At 40.3% G+C, this 20533-nt stretch overlaps 1 protein-coding gene across 3 annotated transcripts in view; it reads right to left on the bottom strand.

Annotated features, from left to right (window-relative positions):
* The window catches only part of KCNAB1 (potassium voltage-gated channel subfamily A member regulatory beta subunit 1), a 416330-nt gene that overhangs the window by 108769 nt on the left and 287028 nt on the right, over window positions 1–20533 (bottom strand). For all 3 annotated transcript variants that reach the window (XM_003894919.4, XM_003894918.5, XM_003894916.4), the window contains exon 2: window positions 10218–10261. In XM_003894919.4, coding sequence (XP_003894968.1) covers window positions 10218–10261 — 44 coding nt within the window. The remainder of the gene's footprint in view (window positions 1–10217; window positions 10262–20533) is intronic.

Consider the following 20533-nt stretch of genomic DNA (forward strand, 5'->3'; position numbering starts at 1 on the left):
AGCTTAGGCCCTTAAGGCATTCCTATGAATGTCTGCACAGTCATCCTCAGTGTGTTGGCACCTGGAGGGTCATTCAGCCATGTACGCTGCACTTTCAGAAGTGACTGCCTGCAGCCCTGTGCTCTCCTCACCTGAGCATACCAGAGGCAGGCACAGACACAGCCCCACCCCACTGGCAGACAGGACTCAAATGATTTCTCCATTTCTTGCCTCACTGTTAGATAAACTTAATAGCATTATTGATTGAAATTACAAAACTTTCATTTGGGTTTTTATGATGCACAGAGTTTAGAAAAATAATCTTTATATAAATGTAGAATGTACAAGGCAAACAATATGAATAGACTTGTACATACACAAGATGTGCCTTTGTCAGGTTGCTGCTTAGAGTACAGGAACTATGGGGACCTCATGAAACCTTTAGGGCAGTGTGCAAAGGAGGGAAAGGCAAGCATTAGGAACTTCATTGATGGTATCCACAAAAACCAAAATGCCTGCACTCAATTGCATCCTTACTTTGAAATCTCTCATGGGGAAAGCACACCTAATCATGGGCCAAGAGACACGGATTCTGGTCCCCATTTTTGTCTATGGAGCTTTCATAAGTCATCGTCTACCCTAACTCTGGAGATGGATGCCAGGAGTCACTCAGGTTCTGACATTTTCTAGTTCAAAAGTGAAGACATTTTCACCCAGCTACCAACCCAGAGTCATGCTGAACCTAATCATGACATCATCTGACTATTGCCTGAATGAGAGAGACACAAGGGGCCCTACACATTTGGTGCAGCCATTCTCATTTCAAGGAGGAAGCGGAAGTTCGGGACATTAAGAGATGTGGGTGACAGCAGTGGCTGTGTGTGCTTGGAGACTGGAAGTAGATGGGCCGTAAGGGATGAAGCTGCTAGTGGAGGGGGGAGGGACAGAAAATGGGGGAGTCTGCCATCTCTACCACTGGTCTTGAACAAGACATATCGCCTCTTCCTGACCCTGTTTTCTCATCAAGGAGCTGGTGGCTGCAAGGACTAATTTTCCCTCTCATAGCAGTGATGATCTTTAGTGAGATCGTCTTTATGAATGATTAATTTCAGCAAATTGCCCACATCTGGGCCTAGAGAGGACCTTTTGTTCCCCATTACTAATGGTTTTGAAACCATTTGTTTCATTTTTGAATCACAGGTTGACAAATGAGGGCTACTTATCCCTTTGCGGCTGCATGGAGAGAGATGAGGTGTGTGCGTGCATGTGTGCACATGGGTTGTTTGCATGCCCAAATTGTTGAATAAACCCCTCTGTGTACAGACCCTTCTATTTCTCTCCCTGAGTTCTCCCGTAAGCCTCAAACTCTGACAGCATGTGAAATATCAGGTTGCCAAACTCCTACCTAAGCTGTATCATCACTCCTAATAGACTCCTGGGAGCAGAGGCAAAGCCATGTGGCCAGCAGTCCCTGCTGATTTAGAGGGCAACCACTTGTCAGCAATCTCTCTCTTTCTTCCTTTCTTCCTTCTTTTCTTTTCTTTTCTTTTCTTTTTTTCTTTCTTTCTTTCTTTCTTTTCTTTCTTTCTTTCTTTCTTTTTCTTTCTTTCTTCCTTTCTTTTTCTTTCTCTTTCTCTTTCTCTCTTTCTCTCTTTCCTTCCTTCCTTCCTTCCTTCCTTCCTCTCCTTCCTTCCTTCCTTCCTTCCTTCCTTTCTTTCCTTCTTTCTTTCTTTCTTTCCCCTTCTTTCTCTTGTCAGCAATTCTTAAGAGGGATTTTATCCATAAAATTAGGAAACTAGGAAGAAATATTTTTAGACGATTTTGGAAAAATATGAAGGTCTGCTCATTTTTTATGTGTATGCATCATGACATTTATTCAAGTTAGACTTTCCAGAAAGAGTGACATGCCTAAAGCACTCTTGTATGTTTAATATTCATACACCATTTAAATTCTATGGGTATTTTGGAGTTAAGATAGTTCACTCTGTTTGTGTTACGCAGAAAAATTGGTAAACTCTTTCAGGGAAAGCTTGCATTTTAAAACCACTTCTCAAGTGTCCTCGGAGGCACTTCATAAATATTTATTATTGCTGCTCTTATGTTGTTATAATAGGTGAGCTAGCTAGTTTATATCAGCCTAAGCAACAAGAATGGGAATCACAAAGGGTGTCATAAAAATAATACCATCCATGTTAAATATTTAATGTCGTGTTCTCCTAGTGTCAAAATATTTAGTGCAGTGAGAGCATCACTAAGGCAGAGGGAGGTGAGCCAGGACTATATTCTGCACATATGAATGCATTAAAAAGAAGCCCACACAGTTTATTCTTAAGATTAACTGCTTTTGCTCTAGAAAGTTCTCTTGATTAGGGAGGGGCATAAGGCAAGACTGGCACCCAGATGGCAGGAGTCGAATGGCAGGGATACCGGCTCATCCCACCTGCCCTGAGGCCAGCCCTAAGCAGGGCAGATTCTCCTCTTTGGAGGCTTTCCAGTCCAGTTGGAAATGCCTCAGGCCAGCTCCCAGGCCTAGATCTGGGGGCGGCTACTACTACGTAGAGAAGAATCATGGCTGCTGGCACTGGGCACACTAGATATCAGTTCACACATTTTTCTATCTTCTTCCATCCAGATAAGACAATGTATTCCAACCCTGATACTGCCTCAGAACCGTCAGGGCAGCATTTTAAAAACACATGCACATGGAGCTCCTTATTCAAAAGATCTAGGTTGAGACGGGATTATCTGAATTTTAAATTAAACAGGCAATTCCAATGTGCAGCCAGAGTTGAGAAGAAACACCTTTTGAGAGACTCGTATAAGTCCTCCAAGGGGTTAAGGAGTATTTTACTTTATGACTTTACTTCTTCAAGGATGGCATGAAGCAGCTGCCTAAAAGGACACAGAACATCTCCTTGGAATCAGTTTGCATTCCCTAGGAATTAAAGCCTTGAGGATGTGTGAAACAGGGACCGAAAGGCATGGGGCTGTTCTTTCTCTCCTTTGCTGTTTCGATCCAGATCAAACCCTATCTGGCAGGGCTGCATAAATTGTCCTCTTGACCTGCGAACAGCCCAGGAAAGCTCCATTTGGATGATGGTATTTTATATTATGTTCAATATGTGCCCAGCTGAAAAATTAGCAAGTGACCACATTACTCCTCATTTGGGTCTTCCATATCTTCCTACCTATATCCTTACAAATACTTGACTCTGTTTGGTTGGTCACATACACTTGCATGATGTTTTGAAAAAAATCAACAAAAATCATTCCTCAGGGTTCTTCAGAGAAACAGAACCAAGAGGGTGTGTGTGTGTATATAGACAGAGACAGAGAGAGATGTATTATAAGGAATGGGCTCATGTGATTATGGTGGCCAAGAAATCCCAAGATCTGCAGTTGGCAAGTTAGAGACTCCAAGGAGCTAATGGTATAGCTCTACTCTGAAAGCTGGCAGGCTTCAAGATCCAAGAAGGCTGATGTTTCAGTTTGAGTCTGAAGGCAAGAAAAGATCAATGTCCCAGCTTGAAATGGTCAGGCAGGAATTCCCTCTTATTCACAGGAGGGTAAGCATTTTTGTTTTATTCAGGCCTTCAACTGATGGGGAAAGGGCTACCCACATTAGGGAGGGCAATCGGCTTTACTCAGTTTATAGGTTCAAATGTTAATCTCATTCCAAAACACCCTCATAGGTGCACCCAAAATAAAGTCTGACTAAATATCTGGACATTCCATGGCTCAGTCAAGTTGACACATCAAACTAACCATGATGTGCCTTTTTTCATTGCAGGCATCTTGCCTGCTAGGAAGCATGCCCATTCCAGAGTGAATGTTGCAAGGTAAAGTCAGCCCCTTTCAAGCACACACAGGTGAGCTGGACATTGTGGTGTGTTACCTCCCATAAAATGAATCAGACTGGCCTACTGTTCCTAATGGGAGACTTTTTGGAGCAAGTCAGTGTGGGTAGGTGCCCCTTTCTAACTGTAGAAGCAAGAGCCCTGATGAAACAGCTCTGGGTCTAAACCCAGCCTAGACCCCATGTCACCTGTGTATATGGTAGGTTCCCCAGTCTCCAACCACCTTTTAAGACAATCCCTGATGCTGGGCCTCTCTCTATCTCCACTCCCTGCCCTACACTTCTGTCTCTTCATTGATATGCCACTGGAGGAAGTCAAAGAACTGGGCCGGGCCTCAGCAATTCATGATTTTTGACTTCAGCTGTATCCTTGCTATTACTCAGTGGACTTTTTGTCATTTCTTAGCAACTGATCACTCAAAAATATTTTTGAATACCTGCTGCTAGCCAAATACTGTGATCTGCTCAAGGTGCAATAGGAGTGTGGAAAAATAGGCAGTCCCTGCTCTCAGGGAGCATACAGTCAGGCAGACGCCATGAGCCAGATGTCCTAAACCTGTCCAAACACCTCAGTCCTCTGTGTTTCCAGGTGATCTCAATGACAATCCTAGGGTCACCACTGTTAGAAGTTCCTGGGTCTACATTTCCAGCCTAGAGATCTCCACAGAGTTCCCCTTGTTCTCTAGATGTCTGAAGCTGGGAGGTCACAAGCTCCTTGGTCACCACTCCCCAACAGTGCTGTCTGCCCTCACAGCTCCCTCCTGTGTCTCCTGTCTCTGAGATTTCAGCTCATCCACCTCCATGCCCAATACAGGAATCTGGGCATCCTCCTCCACTCAGGAAGACCTCCTATTCTGTATCCAGAGATCACCAGTCCTATTTATTCTTTTCTCCTAATCACCTCCTTCCTCTACATCTTTCATACCACTGCCTCATAATCAACTCCTAATTAATTTTCCTGCCTCCAGCCTCAACCCTGTTTCCTCTATTATAGCCCTCATGTTACTTCTAATACCTTTGATCATGTCTTATTCCTGACTCAAGGTTTTCAATGGCTTATCGCAAGATTGAGCAAGGTTTTGATAACTGTTTTTGGCATAGGATGAATTTTGTTTTCCAAAATTTAATATGAAGCACTAAAAAGAAATGAACTATCAAACTATGAAAAGACACAGAAGAAACTTAAATGCATATTACTAAGTGAAAGAAGCCAATGTGAACGGGCTACATGCTATATGATTCAACTATATGACATTCTGGAAAAGGCAAAACTATGCAGACAGTAAAAAGATAGTGATTTCCAGGAGTTAGAGGAGAGGGAGGGATGAATTGGCAAGACAGAGGATTTTTTAGAGCAGTGAAACTAGTCTGTATGATAACTGTAATGGCGGATACAAGTCATTATACATTTGTCAAAACCCATAGAGTGTACAACACCAATAGTGAACCCTAATGTAAACTATGGACTTTGGTTGATAATGTTGTGGCACTGTAGGTTCATCAGAGGTAACAAATGTGCCACTCTGGTGAAGGATGCTGATAATGAGGGAGGTTATGCATGTGTAGGGACAGGGGTGTATGGGAACTCCCTGTGCTTTCTGCTCAGTTTTGTTGTGAACTTAAAACTGTGTTAAAACATAGTCTACTTTTTAAAAAAAATAATAATATGAAGAAAAAGTGGAGGTGCTTTGATGGAAGCTGTGGCAGATGGAAGGAAGAGAGTGGAGAGAGATGGAGCCTTTGCTCCTCCTTGTCCCCTAAGTGTTTGTTGAGATCTGGGGACCTTTGGATTTGAAGGAATTCCAGAGACATAAAGGACAAAGCTAAATGGCTTAGCAAGGCAAACAAGGGTTCTTATAATCAGACCTAGCTTTCTTTCCAGGCTCATTTCTTGCTGTTCCCCAATACATTGTACTCATAATATTCTATAAATGTGACCTGTTTCCCCAAGTACCTCCCCTTGGTGGAGTCTCCCTCTGGAGTCGCCGTTGCTTGCATTGCTTCCTGTATTAAACCTTTTGCCCTCCCTCTCCACTTGACTTCTCCCTTCAAGTGTCAAGCCAAGTGATAACCCCTGTTCCCACATCAAGCTATCCCAAATCCCCCAGGAGACCTTCTTCGCGCTTCACTTGCCCTGTACTCTCCATTACGGCATCTGTCAGATACGTTATCAGTTTGTTTTTTTGCAAGCCTAACTCCCACTGCACTATGATAAATTTGAGGGCAGGCTCCATGCTCTTGTCCTCAAATCTCCTGTAACTAATGCCTGGCTTCATAAATGTTTGCTTAAGAATGAATAAATGAATGAGTGAATTAATGTAAATTCTACCATTTTTCTCTTGTAAGACAGTTCCACCTCCTACCAGATCGAGGTAAGTTTGGTCACTCTGAGTTTATTCCTTTCCCATGAGTTTTTTGACTTCAAGTATTGACAATAATGGGCAGTATATTTACAGAGCAGGCCAGCCACAGCAACCCACAGGTGGGATTGACCACATAATATTAATATGTTTTCCCATTTCTCTCCTTGGCAGAGCTGTGTTCTTTCGGATGTACCATCAGTTCACTCTCAAGTTGCTTCACCTTTCTACTCCCATTTACACATTTGCTCTTAGTTCACCAAAAGGAAAATTAGCAGAGCAAGGAACTTCCAGCTGCTCCTTCTCTGGTAGAGAAGAAAGTCAGAATTGTTAGCTTTAACTATGACTTTTAGAGTATTTCAAGAAAAGACATCTATAGCTTTTTGATTTCCTGGCAGTTTTACTACTTAATTTCTAAGGCCTCAGTTGAACATGGGTAGTGACTGAACTGACATCCTAAGCCTACAGCAGTAAACCCAGCTCCATTTGGATTTGGCAGCTGGGGTCTGCAGAGCCTGACAAATTATCTAAGGCTGGTGCATTATTTCTTTCTATGAATTTCTTGTCTCCTCTGGCGTATAGAGGCAGTTCAGAAAAGTTCTCAAAGAGTGCTTGTTCAAGTTGTCAAGCTTTGTTACCTGTTTTGAATGAAGCCTGAATGTTACCTGTTTTGAATTATCAGCATCCTTCACCAGAGTGGCACATTTGTTACCTCTGATGAACCTACAGTGCCACAACATTATCAACCAAAGTCCATAGTTTGAACTTCCTTGTTTCCTCTTATTTTTCATGCAGTGTCTTATCACAAGTGTTCAGGCTCTTCAAAAAACTTGAAGCTCAAATCAGAATTTGCTGCTCCTGAATCAAGTCTGTTTCAAAGTTCGTTAAAATGCCTGCAGCTCATATACTGTCTACAGTTTTAAAAAAATAAATAAATAAACAAAAACTGGAGACTGGCCTCTGGAGACTGGGATTGCACAGGCACCTGAATCTGTTATTGTCTTAAGGGTTTTCAGTTGAGTTTTCTGTGTACTTATTGACTAAACTATTTTCCACCATAGATACAAGCTTGTAAATAGTTGACCAATGCTTTTGCACTACATGTATTTCTTACTTTACATTAATAGGTAATTCCTTTCAATAATGAATACTGAACAGTTATTTACTGTAAAGATATTCTTAAAAAAACTAAGGTCAGAGTGTCCCTGGTAATGAATCTCCAGGGTCTTTCAAATATAAGTAAATAGTAACAATATCAGAGCCATAAATTAAGCAAATGTCAAATTACCTTAGACTTATGGTGAACAATTACTGCCTTCACCTCCCAAGTCAGATTATTAGGAAAAATCAGAAAAACTCAGACACTGGTGGCTTTCCGTGTCTTTGAAATACCCCCTCACACATGCCAGCTCTGAATCTCACACATCCTCAGGGCTCTCGTGTTGTAGTTACTGACCCACCCTGGTCACTCCCTCTCGTTCTTTGAAAATTTTAGCTCATTTCTCACTGTCACTCTCCAATGTTAGTTTTGCTGTACTTTTCAGTGAGTTCAGTGACCCCAAAGATGATCTTCCCTGTACCTTCACCTCCAAGTTCCTTAACCTTCTCTCCTTCACTGATCTCGCCTTCTATACAACCTCCACAACTCTCTCCCAATGGACACACCATAGACTATGTCACTAACAATAACTGAACCCCTCTATAACCCCAGTTTCAAATGTTTCCCTTTTCAACCACTTTCTATCCTTCCAACCACTCTCTAATGTTTTTGCTTCAACAATTCTTTGGTCCCTCTGGGATGTATACTTTATTGATCCTATCTAGTTTTCACAGTCCCTCAGCTCCCTCATTTTAGCTCCTGGCTCATTTCCTGACTCCAGTCCTCATTTTCCTTTCTACTCAGTTTAAATGCCAACTCCACCATTAAAATGACTGCCCTACACAAGCCCTCAGCATCTTTGCCCTCCTTTTATCATCTTATTTAAAAAAACAAAAACCCACCTGAACTTGCACAGTTGAACATGGCTAGAAGAAAAACACATAACTATAGACATGGTCTCACTTCAAATTTAATCATACTGATCTTAAGTTGGTCCTTAATGCTGTCTTGTCACTGTGTGGCCTAGCCCTGGTCAATTCATTCTTCTCTCCTGCATGTCTTCTCTCCATACTTCTAACACTTCCTTCTCATCGTCACTAACAGCTGATGACTTTGCTTCTGATACCCACTGAGAATATAGAAGCAATAGAAGAGAACTTTGACAAGATACCTCCCCCTCCACTACCCAATCAATCGCCCTGCTAGCCTCAAAGCCCATGTACTCTGCCTTCTTTCATGCACTCTCTTCTTGTGTGTGTCTCCTGTCCTCAAAAAATCATTCCAGATATTCTTCTCTCTCCTTCTGCATCATATTTTCTTCTCAAAAAGATTTCCCCATAAGTCCATAAATATGTGGTCGTCTTCCATGTGCAAAAGCTACCTCTCTGATCCCCCTTGTCAGCTCAGTGCCACTCCATTTATCTGCTTTTCTTTATAGCAATCATCATGCAAAAGAGTAGCCTTCAGCTTGTCTCTTTGCATTCTCCCAGAGACCATTACAATTATGCTTTAAACTCTACCATTCCACCAAAACAGACCTTGTAAAAGTCATTAATGACCTCCATGTTGCTGAACTTAATGGCCAATTCTTGGTCCTCATCTTGTTTGATGTATGAGTAGCACCTGACGGATGAGTCACTCCATCTTCCTTGAAATGCTCATCTGGATTCCAGGACTCCATTTTCTTCTAATTGGTCTCCTGCTGCTCTGCTTGCTTTATTTTCAGCTTTCTTTGGCTCCTCCTCAGTTTCTCAATTTCTTAATGTTGGATTTCCTAGGTCTTAGACTATGTGCCTCTGTTTTCTATTCTGTCTATACGCACACCCGTAGTGCTGTCATCCAGGAGCCAGGCTTAAACAGCATCTACTTGCTGATGACTCCCAAGTTAATATATCTAGCTCCCCTTTCTAAACTCGAGTCATATGTCTATTTGCATACTTGACAATTTTTATTGCAGGCCTAATCGATATCTCAAACTTAGTATGTCCCAAATCAATCTCCTAATCTACCTAAATACCTAAATTTTTCTCTCATTCTGCTACCTCATTTACTCGTACTTCATCCTTTCTGCTGCTCAGGCAAAAAATCCTTAGAGTCATCTTTGACTTTTCTCTTTTCTGTCATCTTCCACATAGAACCCAACAGAAAATCTTCCGGATTTTACCTTAAAAACATAGCCACAATTTGACCACTCCTCACTACCTCCTCAGTTACCATTCTAGTCTAGACTTAGGTCACAGAACAGCTCTGATTTGTGTTGAATGGCCAGAATGCCAAGGCTGCCTGTTCCTGGGCCTGAGGGATAACTGGAGGCCTCAAGCCTCCCCAGGTTTCACAGTCAGATTCCACGACTTTATGCTGTTAGAACTGCCATCTCTATTTAACCGTCTTTAAATATTGACTGGGAGGAGTAACAATTTTTATTTATTAATGCATATTAATGTATGTGTGATTGTGTATATCTCACCTTGCCCCCCCACATATTTAAGGCAGATTGTAAAAGTATATAAAATGCATAATAATATAGAAAAGTTAGGAAATTAGGCAAAGGGAAAAAAAGGATAGATAGAAAAAATTCAGGTGAATTGAGGGAGTGGTGAACTGAACCTATAAAATGCATGCCATGCAGTCCTTCATACTTGCTAAATGGGAGTGACACATGAGTCCCTTTCTCTGAGGTGTTCCTTAGCATTAGGTTGCCTTATGCTCGATGGGCCCCTGTAAGGAACCATGAACATGGTGGCTCCCTGGGAGAGGGTCATGATGGGAAGAGAAAGGCTAAAAGGAGAAGTGGGGCAATACTGGCCAGGAAGCCTCCTCCTCACCTGAGACCAGGTCCTGGCCTGGACCACAATCATTCCCTGGTGCCCTCCCCAGTCTCCCACCTTCCAGCCCACCTCCACACCACACCCTCAGTACTTACCAAGACCCAAGCAAGAAACTCTGAGTCCTGATTTTCCAAGATTCCTATAATAAAAACAAAACAACACTTGGTCATCATTTCCTCAGGTGAAACTGTACATGCTTAAGTGAATATCATATCTCCCTTTTGGCATGATTCTTGACGAGTCCTGGTAGAGACAGAGCCACAGATGCAGGCATATTGTCTTGAGACAAGTCTCCCTTGCATGGCCACTCAGGCACCAGGAAGCTCAAAATCTGTTCAGGCGCAGCACAGAACAAAATGTCCCTCACAGAACACAGCTTCTCAGTCCCATATTGTCTTCTTTATTAACTTGTTTACCCATTTATTGGCTTTCTCTCTCTTTCTAGAATGGGAGTTTCTTGAGGGTAAACTTTTTTACCTTATTCACCAACCATTCATTCATTATTTGTCAACTGACCACTTCTCACTCCTTCCTCCGTTACTATCCTGGTCTAGATAGTTCTGATTTGTGTTGAATGGCCTGACACACAGTGAGCCTTAATAAATATTTTTGACTTATTGACTAACTGACTTCTAAAACAGAATATTGCTTCTAATGGATGTGAATTATTAAAATAACAAATACAAAACTATCTTTTAGGTTATTTTAACTATATCTTATAATTAATATAATATACATATTTAACTCTATATATATATGTGTGTGTGTGTGTATATATATATATATTAAACTCAAGATTACGTAAAATTACCATGGGAACATCAGATAGTTCTTTATCCCCAAAAGTTTAAGGAAAAGAAATATATTTTTGCTTTCTAAATAAGGATAGAACTAGGAGCTCTAGTATGCATTTGCCTATAAGTCTTTGTGGAAATCCAGACTCAACCCATTTTTCCGTCTTCTGACTAGCAGCTGTTAGAGAAGAAAACAAATTCTCAGAGACAGGGTGCCTCATAGCATTAGTGTAAGGGTCCAAAGTGAGCAGGTGAAGCTGAAATAACTGTAACGCTGTAGAAAAGTGCACCCTTATTCTCCGATAAGAGGCTCTCATAAAAATACACTTTCCCTTCTTGCTCCCACACCAAAGGAAACAACACAAATAAAACTTCCAAATCGGTGGCACAGCTGAACTACTCCGAGTTCTCCCTTGATTTGTCATCAGTTTTGGTTTATTTAGACTTAGCAATTAGTACTCCCATTTTGGCATCACAAGTTTTTCCACTGCTTATTAATGTTTTCTGTAAAATGCCACCTAAGCAACACATTCAACTGCACAACATAATAAAAACTGCATAAAAATGCAAGGAGTTGAAAGACCCGGGCTTTTGACCCATTGCCACAGCTAGTTGAGTGACCTTGTGGAAACTGCTCCCTTTTCTTTCTGGGGTTCAGTTTCTTCATTCGGAAGATGTAGTGTTGATGTCTATGACATTTTCCTAGCATCACTGTTTGCAGGGCCAGAGCGTGAGAATGTGTGCTAAAGTGTTACACTGTAAACAAATGCAAGGCATAGTGATTTCTGGTGCTTTCTAACTCCTACCCTCCAACAGACATGGTGCTAAATTTTCCCATATGAATTGGACATGTCCAGCTGGAAGAAAACCGTTGCATAAAGAGGCATGTGGAAAATATTTTGAACAACTAAATAGGAGAAAAATAATTGGATTACTCCAGTGAAAACACTTTATGTAAGAAATTGTTCATTTAGTAGTTTTTCAGAAATCAATAGATGTACAGACAAAAGACTTTTCTTGGTAGTCTAAAAGTCTACTGATTTTAAAGGGTTGGAATCTAGAGCAAATGCTATATTGTAGGGAGAATTTTTTTAAAAAGTCATGGAGATACAGAGAAGAACAAGGCATGGTCCTCTACCCTCAAGGAGCCTAGAATCCAGTGAGGGACACAGAAAAACAAACATGTAATTCCAGTAACATCAGATACATCCTACCATGGAGATCTTTGGGAACACGTGAGGTGGTGGCTTCCTCGGGCTTATATTTGCATAACTTTGTGGGTATCATGGAGAAAAGGATCTAGATAAGGGTTTTCATGTATTTTTAATGTCTTTCAGTAGGGAGAAGTGACTTGCAGAAAACTCTACAGAGCAAGACAGTTCTAAGGCTAAGTCTCTATAGTTCAGAGATTTTTCTAACAAACTCAAATAAGGCAAAGTTATATCACTGGGTACTTAGCAACATTTCGCATCCAAAATGGGGAGACTTGTCCTATTTTCCTTATGGCAGCAACTTAAGATAATGCTCACTCTGTTATGGGTTTTGAAGACCAAACTTGAGAACTGTCAGCAAAAACAAACTGCAAACTAGCAAGTACTAATGGCCCATTTTCTTGCCACTGCTATTTAAACGCCCAGGATGGCCTTTCTGGAAAGAAAGCTTTACAAGATTTTAAATGTAAGAAAAATTCAATTACAGACTAATACTGCTATAGCGGTGATAGGTACCCACTTTGAGACTTGCTATTTTTGTTTCCCGTAACTCTTTAATACTTTTAATGCTTTTTCTAAATACCCTCATCCTCTAGAGAGAACAGTTATGAAATTCAGGTGGTCACTTTTAAAGTGAGAGGCATTTTCTCTGCATGAGATATATCTGGGTCTATATGTTCATTGCCCTAACTTTGTCCAGATGTAAGTCTCTTTGTGAGGTGTGTACCACTTAAGACACTCCCAACACAGGACGGTGCCACTCACTTTGCACCTGGAGAAGGTAGGAGGAACTAGCTAACTCCAATTCAGAGCATGAAATCCCAACACGATTTCTGCTATTCCAAATGGCACATCTGCATCCTCCTGTCTCTATCCATCTTTGTGCAGTACTAAGTGAAGATGTAGCTATTCTCCAGTTACTCTAAGCCACTTAAAATCTGCTGTATAATAGAAACCCAATACTTGACACATTTGATCTCATGAGTTCAGTAGCTTGTGTGGCTTTAACATCAAATAATGGCCAAGTTTGCTAATCATGCTGGGCTATAACACGTACCCTGGAACCTTCATCTCACTCATGCAGAATTTTCACAAATACCTCATAATCTTATGTGACATTGTGTAAAAAACCAACTTTATATAATATTATTCTATTTCTTAATTCCTTAGTGTTCCCATAAGTGAGGCTACATAAAAATTCTGTAAGCATTTCAAATTGCCAATTAGAATGAATTATTTTTCCATTTGATTCAAAATTGTTTCACTGCACAGGTTTAACTATTTTATCTGTGTCAGATATACCAGAAACAAGGCTCACCATGTTCATTTTTAGTATCTGCTCCTGTTCGACTCAAAATAAAGGCTCCTTTTTCTCAGGTGAACCTGAACTGCTCTGCTGCTAATATTAGAAACAAATGACATCAATGTGGAGGCACAGAACACTGAGTTTTGTCAGTCAAATTTCGGAAATCCTAAAGCATCAGTAAAGAGTTATCTGGAGAAGGGATATAGCTTCTTGAGACCTCAAAGGTTGTGATTCCCCTTTCTTTCTGAAGGCAGACTCGCCATTCAGTGAACACATGGCTGACCTTATTTCAGGACAATAATTTGTTCCATGGCAGAGGCATTGAATGTAATTCCTAGCCTCATTTTATGGAGCATCCACCGGGCTTTTTTTGCTTTTAAGGCAATACTGGAGTAGTGAGAACTGAAATCAAGCATCACTTAGGCTCAGTATTGCAGGCCACTCTGATGCTCACAGTTTCTTTACAAGTCAAAGAGGCTTAAAGCAGATTAGTAACCCAAATTTTTTTGTTTTAAATGGCTTGTTTCTCGCTGTATGTATCTTAGACCTTATTCACAGTTTTAAACGGCTGGGAAAAGTAGCTTGCAAAAATATGTGCCTTACATTTGACCAAGCAAGAAGCATATGCATGGGGCAAAATCCCCGATTTAAAGGTTGACGTAACAGGGACAGCTGGAAAGCATATGCAAGGGGCTCCAGCAGCTGTGTCAGGCTGGCAGAAACAAGCTGGGTTTGACCTGGTTTTCATGTGGTCAGAGAATTACATCATTTGCTGTCTCACTCTATTTGAACATCTTTCTGATCCTTCTAAATCATACTCTGCCTTACCTGGAAGTTACTAATCAAATATGAGATTTGGGTTTTTTGGTTTTGGTTTTTTTTTTTTTTTTAAGAAATGCACATTTAATAATGTACATGAGCAGAAATCATGTTCATTTGCCAGCCAGCTGGTTTTGATAGTTACAAGGTAACATACATTTTGACAACCATGAAGGTGGCTACAAATAGTAGTAACATTTTCTTATGAGAGCTCTGTTCATCATTGTTGGTAAGTAAATAATGACTCATTTGGGACTCACCAGGCATATAAATGATTTAGCCAGGCATTTTGAGGACAGACATTAACAGGTGGCACAATGAAACTTTTATTCTTACCTTTTTAAAAATAGCAACAAAGTAGAATAGGATTCTTCCAGATTCTTTGATTTAAAATTTTAAGTCATTTGTCAATTGTAAATTCCAACTAGGTCCTTATTCATTTTCTTTGGTCATATAAAACACCTGATGATCTATATCTTTCTAGAAAAGTCTAGAGAAGTATGGAAAAAAGAGACGTTCCTATAATTAATTAATTAGGTCAAAGGAGATGTACCAAATTTTACCTACGTACCAGGCCTCAGACTAGGCTGTGAGCCTGGGCTGAGTGGCGGATAGTTGCTGCTCTTATGGAGCTTATGTCATAGGAGGGCAGACAGATATTAAATAGATTAATTATTTGATTATAATATTAAATAAAAGGACAGTAGGCCCTAAATACAAAATTAGGACCCTGAGAAAGCTGACCTAATATGAGTAGTTAGGAAAAGCTTCTCTAGGGAAGTAATATTTAAACTGAGATCCAAAGGAAGAGTAGGAAGAAACTTAGTGAAGAGAGGAGGGATCCGCATTTCAAACAGAGTGAACAGCATGTGCAAAGGCTCAGAGACTGGAAGAAGCATGGGTAATTGAAGAACTGAAATACGTTCCAGGCAATAGAGAAGGGGAGAACAAATGGTTGAGTGGTTCTACATGAGTCTGATAGGGTGGCAGGAGCCAGATCAAACAGTGCCTTAAACATTATGTTGCAGATTTTGACCCTTAATATGGAGCAATGGAAGACATTAGCAGGGAAAATGGGTTGAAGGGAGGTAAGAAGGGAAGCTAGAAGGCTGCTTAGTTAATCCTAATGAGAAATGGTGCTACCTTGAAATCGGATTTAGTGGAGTAGGGAGGATGGGGAAGATTCCAGATATCCCCAGCAGGTAAAATCTATAGGACTTAGTATTTTGATTGAATATGAGAGTGAAAAAAGAAGGAATAATGGGCCATTCTCGTTTCTGATTTGGCCAGCTGGGTGAAGACGGGTGCTTTTCACTGAAGTAGAGTGTTCACTGGGGACATTGGGGAAACAAGGGTTTTGATTCTTTGGGCAATCTCGTGGGGACTGAACATCCTTGAGACATCCAAGGTTAATTGCCTAGAACTCAGAGTAGGGAGAGGGATTTTCTGAGTATCCAGGATAACAGGCACCATGGGCTGGGTCAGCTGCCTAGGGAACCGATGTTCTGTTAGAGAAGAGGGCCCAGGATGGGGCCTTGAGGAGCTCCAGCACTATGGGTGATGGAGAGGAAGCTGCATCGGCAAAGAAAACTGAGAAGGAGCAGCAAAGGTGTAGGGGGAGACCAGGAAAGTGTCTGTGGAGAAGCCAAAGCAGGGGATGGTCTCTGCAGGGAGTGAGTGGGCAGCAGTGTTGAAGGCTGCGGTGAGATAGAGCACAGTGAGTGGGGTGGAGAAATTCTCTTCATGTTCAGCTTTGTGGGGATTGCTGTTGACTCTGTGGCAGCCATTTTAGTTGTGTCATGGATGGGAAGCCGGGCTGAGTGGGCCAAGGAGAGGAAAGGTGTAGAAATGCTGTTCACCAGATGTGTGTGACCTTGGGCAGGTTGCTTGGCTTTTTAAAGTCTCTTTCCTCATTCATAAGTGGAGGTAATCATAGCACACCACTTTTGTTGACAGTTAAGTGAGACAATATAAATGCAGTACCAGTCCTAGCATATTTCAGTGTTCAATTAGTGCTAGTTGCTTTCTGCTTTCTTATTTCTTAGGAAAAGCTCTATTTTAAACACTGAATCTGGTTCTGGTATGGGTACAAAATCTGGTAGGAGGCTGCCTCTGTGATTTTCAAGACCCACTTCCCTGACCTAATGATCCTCTCAGTTGCCCTAATGATCTTCCAGCCTAGATGGATTTGTGCTTAGACATTACAGATAGCCTGAATCTATTATATGTGAATTGTAAGTTATTTTGCTAGAAAAAGTGGGAATTAGAAAAAGTGGGAATGAGAGGACGAAGATAGATAAAAGAGGCAAGGAAGAAGGTGGCACTCTGGAGAAATGATAGAGGTCTGAGGCGTTTAGAACTGTTTCTATGATCACCAGAGCAGGGAAAATGAAGCTGTGACATAAAGTTGTGTGGATATAACCATACAAACTTTAGTGTTCTGTGGAGGTGGGCTTGAGAAGTGCCCACTCATGTCTACTTAGCCCTTAAATAAGAGCTACTCATTGCTTTTCCTGTCTCAAGCATCTAAGGCAGCAGAAAAGCTAGACATCAGTAACTCAAAAAGTCTTAAATCAGAAGAATCTGGAACGTCTCTCTCGAGGGCGTATAATTTGGGGATACGTAAAGTTATATAGGAAAAATACATCTTTATTTTTCACCACGTTTTAACTGAAAGTTAGCATATCCTTCCATTCTCAGTGTAGGCAAGAAACCCTGTAAGTCCTCATGTTACTGCTTGTGACTTTGACACCATCAAAAACTACAGGTATTTTTATATCACTTCAAAGTTTCTTTGGAGACATCAAAAATCATTTACTCTCACCATTTACACTCATTACCACTTGCAAATTGTGGTATTTGACCCACACCTAGAACTTGTTAATACATTAATAAAGAAGCGCATGTATTACTAGGTCACAGATTTGGTTTTTACATATTTTGAACTACAAATTAACTGGAATCCTGTGTATTTTATGTAATGTTATTTAAAAGCTCTTTCCACAAAATGAAGGGAAAGTCTTCTCTGGCATTCACTTAGTGATGAGAGCTGTAATTAGTTTTTACCGTAATGAGTTTTCAAAGGCAAAATAAAACAAAAAAAATCTGAGGTAGGAGTTCTATGCCTTTTATCTGTCTTATTCCATTTGCTGTGGGTGAATATCTCACTTTCTCTTTAGAAAGCAAAGTCAGCAATGCAGCAGAGACGGAGGAATGAGCCTGACTGAGGAGGAGGGTGATATTTAAATATACACTTAATCAAAAGTAAATGCTTTCAGCCATAATGCATTAGTCTGCCTTTCATTTTCCTTGACAGAGGAACAGAAAATTAATGCCTGTTTCTCTAAGTGCCATGTCTTTCACATCTGCGTCGGAGTGCCATCTATCACAGTGAATCTTATGCTTATTGTGTACGAGATTATTTCCCCTTCCAGACTGAGATCCATGAGGCCAGGATTGTGTCTAAGGTGTCTGCATATTCCTACCACCTAGCACAGTGCTGGGTGCATAACAGGCGCAGTGATGCCCACAGTGGGTGCTGTAATGCTATCGCTTCACTGTGGATAAAGACAGTATTGTTACTCACTTGTGACTTTCTTTTTGGCCAGGGAGGCTCTGTGGTTTGCCAGAAGACATGGGGCAGTTGAGTGAAATGCAGTATAGTGCGGCAGTGCCTCTATCACTTACTATCAGCAAAGCCTTGGGAAATGTATGGAACCTCTCTGTGTCCCATCTGTTACATGGGGATAATAATAGAAACTACTTCATAGGGTTGTTGTGAGGATTCAATGTAAGGGTTGCAGCATTTAAGATAGTGCTTGGCACATGGTAAATGCTCTGTCAGTGCAAGCTGTTATTAGACAAACACAGGATGAATCCAAGCTCTGCTCCTGGTACTTTGGGGCAACTCATTTCACCTTATTTCAGGAGACAGATTCCTGCCTCCATAAGTGAGTTTCGAACCCCGCTTTGAGTGGAGGAACATAGTAAACATTGTGGCCTTTCTTTTAACTAGCATAGGTGTTAGGACTTCTTCTTTTAATTTTACAAGAGGCTGGAGCTCGTGAACCTGTTTAGCAGGTCCTATCCCCACTCAGACCCTTCTTGTCCTTCTACTTCTCCAGTTAACTGTGGTCACTATTCCAATGGAAGGGCCAAGTCCCAGGTCCCAAGTGTTCGCAACCTTAGAGTTTGGGGCTGGGGTGAAAGGGGGAATCCTGACCATGCTCTACGCCTATGTTCAGCCTTGACTCTACTTTTTAGTTCTAGTAACTCCAGGACTTTACACCACCTGCTGGTCACCTCATCTGAATCTTCAGTGCATATTTCAAATTCAGAACGTCAGTCTGTGGGTCAGCCTCCACCCAAACAATGAAGCTCAAACCTGCATATTTTGTCTTCTTCCTCTCCCTTGGCCTCTACAGCCAGTCAGCAAATCCTGAAGAGCCAGCAAATCCAGAAGAGCCAGCTTCCTCCAGCACCACCCTGACTTTTTCACAGTCACTACCAGGTCAGACTCTCGTGACAGATAGCTCCTGGCCTGCTCTTCTGCCTCTAGATTCAATCTTGTTCTCTCTCTCTGTTTATCTCTGATCAGCTTTACCACTTTCTTTTTATATAGCTACTATTATTTGTGCCCTGTTACCTTTCCTCAATTGCAAAGTACTCAGTTGTAGACTCCAAGCCTGATTTATATTTGTCTTCCTCATAATACTTAGTACCATGGAAGTGCGACTCAATACTTCAGTGACTAAAGGAATGATCCAATAACAAAGTCTGAGGAGCCTTTCTTACCTCTCTGATGTGGAGCTCACAGTTAGATATTATTTTATTCTTCATTCTTTTATGTTTAGATTGACTATTACAATTCAGTTGTCTTATTCACTGTCATAGTAAAATAAGGCAAGAAAGAAGGCATCCATATTTTAAAAAAGGAAATAAAACTGTCTCTCATCAAAGACATGATTGTCTATGTAGAAAAAAATCCCGAAGAATCTACAAAAATCTCTAGAACTAATAACCAATTTAGCAAGTTTTTGAGATATAAGATCAAGATATAAAAGTCAATCATATTCCTAGGAATAAATTACCAATTGGAATTCAAAATTTAAAAGAGTAATACTATTTATAATAGCACCCTCAAAATGAAATATTTGTTTATAAATTTATTAAAATATGAGTAGTCTCCGTATACTAAAAACTAAAAAACATTGAAGAAAGAAATGAAAAAGAACCTAACTAAATAGAAAGGCATATCATTTTCATGGACTGCATGACTCAACATGGCTAAGATGTTAATTCCCCTCAATTTGACCAAAGGACTAAATATTATCCCAATTTATATCCTAGCAAAATGCTCTGTAGACAGCAACAACATGATTAAAAATGTATATGATAAGATAAAAGAACTCAGATATTCAAAACAATGTGAAAAAGAATAAAATTGGAGGACTCATACTATCTGATTTTGAGATTTAATATAAAGCTACAGTAATCAAGGCAGTGTGGCATATGTTAAAAAGAGTGAAGCACATATAAATGAAACAGAATAGACAGTAAGTGGAACAGAATAGACAGGTCAGAAATAGCGTCACATAAGTACAATTAACTAATTTTTGACAAAGATGCAAAGGTAATTAAATGGAGAAAGGATCGTTTATTCAACAAATGGTGATGGGGCAAATGAAATAATTGTTCATATGTAAAAACATTGAACCTGGACACAAACCTCACATCTTATACAAATATTAATGAAAAGTAGATCATAGATCTAAATGTAAAACATGAAACCATAAAACTTCTAGAAAAAATGGGAGAAAATATGTGTGACTTTGGTCTTGACAAAGTTTTTAGATATGGCATAAAAAAGATGATCCATTAAAAAATTAAAAATTGGACTTTATAAAAATTTAAGACTTTTGTTCTGAGAAAGATACTATTAAGAGAATGACAAAATAAGTTACGTGCTGAAAGAAAATATCTGCAAAAATCCATTTAAAAATGGCCAGAGTACTGAACAGATACTTTACCAAAGAAGATATTTGATGGCAAATAAGCATATGAAAAAAAGTGCTCAACACCATTAGGAAAATATAAATTAAAACCATAATCAGATATGACTATATACTTGTTAGAAAGTGTAAGATAATAAACAAACACACAATACTAAGTACTGGCAAAGATACAGAGCAAATGGGATCTCATACATTGCTAGTTGATATGCAAAATGGTACAGCCCACTTTAAAAAACAGTTTAAAGGTTTCTTACAAAGTTCAACAAT

This window comes from Papio anubis, chromosome 2 (genome assembly GCF_008728515.1).
Source record: "Papio anubis isolate 15944 chromosome 2, Panubis1.0, whole genome shotgun sequence".
Classification (NCBI taxonomy): domain Eukaryota; kingdom Metazoa; phylum Chordata; class Mammalia; order Primates; family Cercopithecidae; genus Papio; species Papio anubis.